This window comes from Euleptes europaea, chromosome 7 (assembly GCF_029931775.1).
Source record: "Euleptes europaea isolate rEulEur1 chromosome 7, rEulEur1.hap1, whole genome shotgun sequence".
Taxonomy (NCBI): Eukaryota; Metazoa; Chordata; class Lepidosauria; order Squamata; family Sphaerodactylidae; genus Euleptes; species Euleptes europaea.
The window spans coordinates 59,634,101-59,643,159 of NC_079318.1; the positions used below are offsets into that span (position 1 = coordinate 59,634,101).

A 9,059-nucleotide genomic window follows, 5' to 3' on the forward strand; every position below is an offset into this window, starting at 1 on the left:
TTCCTGCCAGCAGCTGTGGCAGGCATCTTCAGAGGAGTAACACTGAAGGACAGTGTCTCTCAGTGTCAAGTGTGTAGGAAGAGTAATACATAGAAAGGGGTTGGGTTGAGCTGAATCATTGTCCTGCAAAAAGTATCAAAGGTAATGTGCTAATCATTGTCCTGTAAGTATCAAGATAATGTGCTAATGAGGGTGTGGTATGTTAATATGGAACCATTGTATCCTGAAGTGATCTGTTAATGTGTGAAATCCAAAGCTAATCTGCATGGCTATTGTTGTCTTTGTTAGTCTTTGTTAGTCTTTGTTAGTCTGGAGGTTTTCAGGACAGGAACCCAAGCCTTATTCATTCTTAAACTTTCTTCTTTTCTGTTAAAGTTGTGTTTTATCATTTTCATGACAGCTCCAAACATTGCTTACCTGGAAAACTAATATTAGAAAACAGATGTATATTTAGTAGTCTTTTGATGCTAAGCAGCAGCTGGGGGGGGGGGCAGGGAGGAAACAGGCAGCCAGCTCAGATTGATCTGCCAGCTCCTCAGATCACCAACTGCTTTGTGGGTCATCATTTAGAATTATTCTGTTTTCTGCCCTGAAAAGAAAAGTCCCAGTGTCATGGAAATCTGAATATAAGGTGCACGTGGTACATTAATAGAAGAAATCTTCTTGTTCGCTAAAGCTGTTAAAAATATTTTTTGTTGTTTTAATGGTATCTTTATTGGAGACTGGAAGTTAATTTCAGTATCATTGGGAGCAGCAGTTGTATATAATAGTTCTGTAGCATAGGTCACAAATATTTCAGTAGAAGGTAAAAAAATAGTTTTTACTCCAACATATATTTGCCTCCAAAGTCCATTAAATCTCCTTACTGATCTTGCACTTGGAAGCTGCTGTGTCTTCTTACTTGCAGACAGTATTACACAAATCAAAATGTATCCGTTGTGACCTTTTAAAACCCTAAGTGGTTTGGTTTGGGTGGAGGGTAATCACTTAGTGACAACTTGATTTTTTATATGTATGTACACTCAACCTCCATTAAAAAAATATTGTATTTAATTATTGTATTGTTGGTTGATCTTGGGTCCATATAATAGTTATGTTAGGCATAAATAACTAATTTTTCATTATGTATATATTCTCCAGGCTGAGAACACAGTATGAGTTCATTTTTCTTTTTGATCAAATTACTTGTCTTAAAATGTTTTCTTCCTGTCTTTGACATGTAGGTGATCTAATCCATGGGGAAAGTGGGGAAGATGTGGAACAGCTTCAAATATAGATGCCAGAATCTCTTTAATCCTGAAAGTGGAAACCGAAATGAACATGTAGATGTGAACTCCAATAGTTCATCAGTTAAAGATAAAAGTGTATTTGCACCTGATACCACTGAGCAGCAACCAAGCAGCCCTTTAAGAGATGTTTCTTTACAACTGAGTCCAAATCCTTCGAGAAATTCTTCAAGAAAAAATCAAAACTGTGCCACTGAAATTCCACAGATCGTAGAAATAAGCATCGAGAAAGAAAATGATTTGGGTGTTGCCACCGGAACTAGACTTGCACGGAGGGATTCATACTCGCGGCATGCGCCCTGGGGTGGGAAGAAGAAGCATTCCTGCTCTACAAAAACACAGAGCTCTTTGGAGAATGATAAAAGGTTTGGCCGTTCACGCTTGCAAAGGCGGGAGAGGAGATACGGTGTGAGCTCAGTTCATGACACAGACAGTGTCTCAAGCAGGACCATCGGGAGCCGTTCTTTACGGCAGAGACTGCAGGATACTGTTGGCTTATGTTTCCCCGTTAGAACTTACAGCAAACAATCCAAACCTCTCTTTTCTAATAAAAGAAAGATCCATCTTTCTGAACTAATGCTAGAAAAATGCCCCTTCCCTGCTGGATCAGACCTAGCCCAAAAATGGCATCTAATTAAGCAGCACACAGCCCCAGTGAGCCCACATTCAGCTCTTTTTGATGCATTTGATCCTTCTGTGGCTTCTACAGAAGATGAAGAAGATAGGCTTAGAGAGAGACGAAGGCTCAGTATTGAGGAAGGGGTTGATCCTCCTCCTAATGCTCAGATACATACTTTTGAAGCTATGGCACAGGTTAACCCCTTATATAAACTAGGGCCAAAGCTGGCCCCTGGCATGTCTGAGCTAACTGGAGACAGTAATTCAACACCACAGGGAAGTTGTGCTCTGGAGGAAGATACCACAACCCTCTGCTTGCAATCGCGCAGACAAAAACAACGACAGACATCTGGAGACAGCCATAGCCACATCAGCAGACAAGGAGCTTGGAAAGTACATACTCAGATTGATTACATACACTGCCTTGTGCCGGATTTGCTGCAAATTACCGGTAATCCATGTTACTGGGGTGTAATGGACCGCTATGAAGCCGAAGCACTTCTGGAAGGAAAACCTGAAGGCACTTTTTTGCTCAGGGACTCTGCTCAAGAAGACTACCTCTTCTCTGTGAGCTTCCGCCGTTACAACCGGTCTCTACATGCACGCATTGAACAATGGAACCATAACTTCAGTTTTGATGCTCACGACCCTTGTGTATTTCACTCCTCCACTGTTACTGGGCTCCTAGAACACTACAAAGATCCCAGCTCGTGCATGTTTTTTGAACCATTGCTTACAGTTTCTCTTAACAGGTCTTTCCCTTTTAGTTTGCAGTATATCTGCCGGTCAGTGATCTGCAGGTACACTACGTATGATGGGATTGATTGTCTCCCTTTGCCAGCAATGTTGCAGGACTTCTTAAAGGAATATCACTATAAGCAAAAAGTTCGAGTGCGATGGTTGGAGCGGGAACCAATTAAGATAAAATGAATGGACTTCAGATTCCTTTGTAAGCTCACTAGAATGGTTCTTTTTTCTTTTTTGAAGGGGGGTGCATTACAGTATAACCGCAGTAAGCACATCAGTGTTTAGTGCTTTTCGGGGGCAATATTGTACTTTTAAGCATAGAGGTTTTTAAGATTGTCAGATGCTGCCAGTTATTAATCAAGCCTAGTTGTGAATACCTCTTGAAACGATATGCAGAACACAAAATAGTATGTTTTCAAATGTAAGCTTTTTAGATTATGATTCGCCAATTCCTAGAAGTATTGTTTTTATCACAGTTGCTGTAGTTATGACGTGAGGCAGCTATTGGGCATTGATATGTTCCATTCAATTTCAGGACACAGGACACTGTTGGAGGACTAGGATGCCAGCAATTATGTTCCATTCTAGCTGCTTTTTCAGCAGAATTTATCTTTTCAAAATTCAGTTCTTTCTCCTATGCCAATTTTCAGATTAAAGCAGTTTTAGGATGAAAAAGCATGAGCAGCAAGGCAAACCGCCTTGAATAAAAAAAAAAAAATCCAACATGTGCTAACAAGCACTTGCAGATTAGATACATGTAGCTCTTTTTAAAACCAAAGTTTTGCTATCACCTGAATAATATATTTTAATATCAACTGCACATAGTGCAACCATCTAATCAATGAAATAAGGAAAAAACGTGCCTATGAATAAAATGGTTCTGCAAGTAAAAAGCACCTTTGAATAACTTGAGATGGAAAAGAGGAAATGGCTTTGCTAAACTGGTGTCTGACTCCTGCAATTTGTATATGCACTTGCACTAAAAATAACTTTTTAAAAAATCTGCTTAATTAATCATGGCCATCTTATTAGTCTTCATGATGGTTTTAATCAGTTAATTTAACCAGTTAATTGTCGGAATGATGCAGCCCTGGGTTTAGGTAACATTCTTGGTAAATTTAGTTCAGGTAAATTTTCTTAGTAACTGCTTACTAATCTAGCTCCTGCTGTTGGGTGTAGCTGTTAAACTGAATTTTGTTTAAGGTGATCAGATTGGAACTTCATATTAGCTGATTTTGAATGGTTCAAACAGTATTTTAATTCTCTCCTAAAAACTATTAATAGCCTGTCTTGGCCAGCTCCATTAGTTATGACTTCAAGCTGTTCCAGACAGTTAACGTTCTGTCCTACTTCTCTTCTTCCCCCTCCTCCACCCTTTGCAGTACATCCGAACTAAAGTTTCATGCTTCATAGGTACTGTTGTGTTTGTAAACCGTGTAGCACTTTCTTTGTAATATGTAGGTTGTGTGCTCTTTGAGAAAAGTGCTTTGAGATTTGCTCTATTTTGCTTCCTTTTTTGCTCTTGGACAAAAAGCAACCTGTTTTGTCCTAGCTGTTTGCACTAAAACTTACATTGGAGTAGGGAGTCCCTTGTTTTTTGCTTATGTATCGTGTATCAATGAGTAGGACTCCCTAGTTACTTAACCATTTGCTACAGTATGTTCTTATGTCTCCATGGCAGTGACTGTGAGGTAGGGAATTTCTGCAGCTACATATATGAGATGATTTACTTGTATGCCCACACTAACCAGTTTATCAATGTGTGTGTCTCCCCCACCCTGCTTGCTGTGCCTTGTTACAGCTTTTTTGTGCTAATAAAGTACAGAATTTTCAGTGTTATACTTGTATATTTGCTCTTTTATATTTGTTAACTCCTACAAGTTAAGCTTTATCTTTCATTTAGTGTAGTTTGTTTTAAATACTGTGCAGTTGGATAGTTGCCTGTCAGGTCACCAAATCTTAAAATAAATGCAGCTTTTCAGGACCCTAAATGCAGGCATTTCTAAGCTGTCAGGGTCATTTCATACAAATTCAAGTTTGTCATAGAGTGTACACTCAACAGACCTAGAGCCTATCACAGCTCTTTGGCAAATGTACCAATGAGGGGTGCGATCTGTCACATTTGAACATATTGCATCTTTAGATGTGAACTTAAAATAGTTTGTGTGTGCACCAAAAATGTAATGACTGAAGTAGCCCTCAATAATGTTGTAAACCATGGAATGTCTGTAGCTATACAGAAACAAATAGCAGTGTACTCTGTTGTATGGGCTCAATTAATGGCCACTTCAAACATGACCAGTTTCACACATAGAAATTATTTCTGGTTAAGAAATGCTGAGGAAAATCATGTATAGTTTTCTATACACAGTAGAAGGGACCTATGTATGATTGTTACCCTGTGATCAGAAGACACATTCGGCCACACCAGTTGCTTGTTCAAAACTTTTGAATAAGTGCATCTTAATTTTAATTTCTTCTGTTTATTCAGTTTATTATATATTATATTTTTACACAAATGTGTCATGTTTGAAGTTATCCTAAGGTCAGATGGTTATTCTGTATAAAATGAGCTAGCTGTTGCTAAATATGATAGTAACAAAGGGTATTGCATATACATTAAACTGGGCAAAAAAATGTTTTGCATTAGTAAGTCTGGTATAAGAGTGCATTGAATTGACAACCAAGGATCAGTGATAGAAAATAAGAATAACGTGTTTTTTTAATATGTGGCTTTAGCCAACTTTTATTGTAGATTGCTAAATTGGTTCATATTTTAATGTGACCCAGTGTATTTGATGTTGCTGTTTATGATTTAATGATAAAATGAAAGTTATTGTCCATTCAGATACTTTCTAACGTATGAAATGCACCTAAATGTGAGCTCTAGTTCAGACACACACTGAAGAGCAATCCTCCCTTGTTGGGTAGAAGAGCAACCATTTGTTCCGTGCTCTCCCAAACACACATGATTTAATGCAAGGCAGGTATGCCATCTTCTGGCCTGGATGCATGGTGTATAGATTCACATCATTTTTTTTCTCAAGGAAGAGGGGAAAGATGCTGTTTATCAGACCATTTAAGCTGTGGGGAAGAGGGTCTGTGTTTTTGCTCTTCTACCTCACACATGGGATTAGGTCCTCCTAAGTGTCTAACCCTAGCTGGAGATGTTGACCAAAGAGTGTGTGAAGGGACATAACTGCTGCATAAAATGTATACTCCAAACTAAAATTATTAAACCAAAGTCTCTACTTGAGTATAATATGTAGTTTTAGAGATCAAGAAAATTCATAACTAGCAGCAGTTACTCATAATCTTTTAGATGCAATGTAGACTCAATATACAGAATTGTTCAAATTCTTCTTTACATCCAGAAGACTGCTCTACATTGGATAGCTATTAAATGAGTTAACGTAGGCTCCCAGAAAGCACTTTAAAAAGTTGTGCATTTTTTGTTTTGTTTTAAAACTATGCTAGGGCTGGAAAATATTTCAAATTCCTAGGAGCTGGCAACAAAAATTCAGGATGTTCAGGTATCTGCGATATTGTTAGCTCAGCATTAATTGATGTATCAGATATGGTTTCAGATGTTACCAGTTTTCCAATGTTGAATTTCTAACGTTTTGTTCGAAACCTACAAGTTCTTCTTGCTAATGTTAAATGTAAGCATGTAAAAATTGTTGGGTTTCTGTGTGGGTATGTGTAAATGAATATGCAACCTTTTGGTTTATAACCTGCTCTAAAACTAGCTGCTTACATTAAAAATGTCACCAGCGTAAAATTGTGCCCAAGTGTCCCTTCCCTATTTCTTCATACTACATCAGTTTTTGTTGGGATCTACATGGTTTTTACTGTTGTGCATGTGTAACTTAGTGTGAATTTCTTCAAAGTCATTCAAATCAGGGATGTGGTCTCTATGCTACAGGAAATATTGTACAGTGCTGTTCACTTTCAGTGACATAATTGCACTTAATTCAGTATTTTGTCTACTGCAATTACTTTTATGCTTAACCCAGTAGCTTTCATATGAATTAATAGATAGCTTTGAAGGGTTGCAACAGTATGTTTGGTCAGTGTGAACCTCTGGGGAGGAGGTGAATTTTGCAGCAGACGTAGCTTGAAATGCCAGCCATGGAAACTGCAGCAAGGCAATATGTAAGTTTGTGTCCTCTACTGCTCTCTGCCTTCCTTTGCACTCTTTCATAGTTGTCTTGTAAGAGGAAGATGCTATGTACTAGTTCTTTCCTAATGTCAGTGTCTTATTAGTGCCCCAGTCCATAGATCCCTTACAAACATGCAGTACTGTGTTAGTTCTGTGTGGTTACCCCCCAAAGAGTGCTATTGATGGATTGGGGGGGTAAGCTTTTAATAGGGGGACCTGAGTTCAGAGAATGGCTTAGCCATAACTGTACTGAATACAGATGTAGTTGATTTTTGTTGGTTCATCATCGTGGCCTCTGTGCAGTCCTACATGGGATCTGCACATGTGCAGGCAGCTGCTGAGAACTTTTGCATGGAAAACTTCTAGAAAGGTCAATTCCCCTCCATCAGTTTCCTGCTTCAGCCAACGGCTGTTCCCGTCAAAGCAGTCACATGACGGAGGGAAGGGGGATCCTTTGAGATATTTACGTAGGTTGCCTTTTAATGTGCACTTATTTTGATGGCCTGCTGCAGGTTAGAAGTTGAACCATGAATGTTAAGAGCCATTAAGACAAATTCATTGAGATCTAATAGAAGGATTCTCCTCCATATGTTGCCTTGGTGCTGTGGGGTGGGATTTTTCAGCCCTCAAAACAATAACATTAAGGTACAGAAACAAGTTGGGGCTGTAATAACACAATGTTTGACTTCTGAATTTTTGAGCTGATGAAATTATTTTATTTCAGTTTGCTTACAGATGTAGATGATATACCAGTTCTTGTGAAAGGCTGTCATTTATTTTACGTGTTATTTGTGGACAATGAAGACCATGTTTCTATATATAAAAGTAAAATTTCTGAAGGGCATGCACCCATCCCCTCCTGTCAACCCAGATTATGTGGAGTAAGTTCTGTTGTTGCCCACGTAAGTACATATACGTTGAAGCACCTTTCCTAATAAATGAAAATGATTAAAGTTGTTTGAACCTCTGTCAGAACAGTCCTTTTACTATAAATGTGCATCTTACATGAAGCCAAGCAGTGGGTGTGTTTTTTTTATATTGTTCTTTGGACTTCTATGTTTACTCCTGGCTTCTGACAAACACATGGTGAACAGTGTCCTATCCATCTGATAGTAGCTGCCACTCGTATAAAGAACATCCCAACTTTGTTAAACATGGCATTAATGTCTGTCCATGAAATATCATGGATGAAAACACTTAAAAATAAAAATACTATATTAGCTCCTTTAAGCCACATTTTATCTGAGTAATCCTTTCAACAGCCCTGTAACATATGCCACAATTATCCACAGATAGCTGGATGGAGGGCAAAGGAATGGTGGCTGAAGGATTACTTCAGACCACTTAGTGAATTCATAGCTGAGAGGGACTTGCTGGTTCATAGCTCTGTCTTGTAGCTACCGCACCACAGTGGTTCAGTTTGGTGAGGGCTAGGTGTGTACATAAGCTTACACAGTTATTGGTTTGTGCACAGAATATATTTTTTGTTGTTGCCTACATCTCTTCAGTATTATGGGTAAGAGAAGAGTGAGCTTGCCAATAGCCTCCTAGTGATTTCATGATGGAGTAAAGATTTGAATTAGAGTAGTTCATATTTGTAGCCAGTACATTTTGTTTGTTTCTGGCTGTGCAATATAAATACGAAATGGAATGTATCAAGTTGTTCAGCTGGGGGGAGAGTAATAGGGTTGCCTACCTCCAGATGTGGCCTGGAGATCTCTCGGATCCAGACAGCAGAGTTCCCCTGGAGAAACAGCGGTTCTCCTGGAGAAAATGGCTTGGGTAGATAGACTCTATGACCCCGCCCTTCCCAGTCTCCACTCTCAAATATCCAGGAATTGCCCAATCCAAGGTTGGCCGCCCTAAGAGAGAATCCTTCTATATCTTGAAAGGAATGACTTGAATATCTTTGTCTCACTGCTTTGTAACTGTCCAGGGCACCACTTGCTGTTGTCTGAGGAATTCTCACAGTGCACAGACCATTTCAAGCTAATCACATGGGCCTTGTAGTTAATAACCACGTGATGGCTGTTTTTCTAACTGGTGAGTGACAGATCTGTTACCACTTTTACAATTCCTCAACCTAACTTCTTAAACTGCATAACAAATGTAGAAGTTGGAAGTGATCTCTGATTGCCACAACTTCAGAAAATGGTCTGAAAATGCTCAAATGTTTTAAGAATGACTGCTCAATACTAACAAATTTGGGAACTTTGCATTGGCCCCCAACTAGGAAATTTGTGGAT

At 38.9% G+C, this 9,059-nt stretch overlaps 1 protein-coding gene across 1 annotated transcript; it reads left to right on the forward strand.

The window, feature by feature from the left end:
* Nucleotides 1-1,226: 1,226 nt before the first annotated feature.
* Nucleotides 1,227-2,883, forward strand: SOCS5 (suppressor of cytokine signaling 5). The gene has a single exon (XM_056853258.1). The coding sequence runs from the start codon at nt 1,236-1,238 to the stop codon at nt 2,832-2,834; it is 1,599 nt and encodes a 532-aa protein (XP_056709236.1). The 5' UTR covers nt 1,227-1,235; the 3' UTR covers nt 2,835-2,883.
* Nucleotides 2,884-9,059: the final 6,176 nt, after the last annotated feature.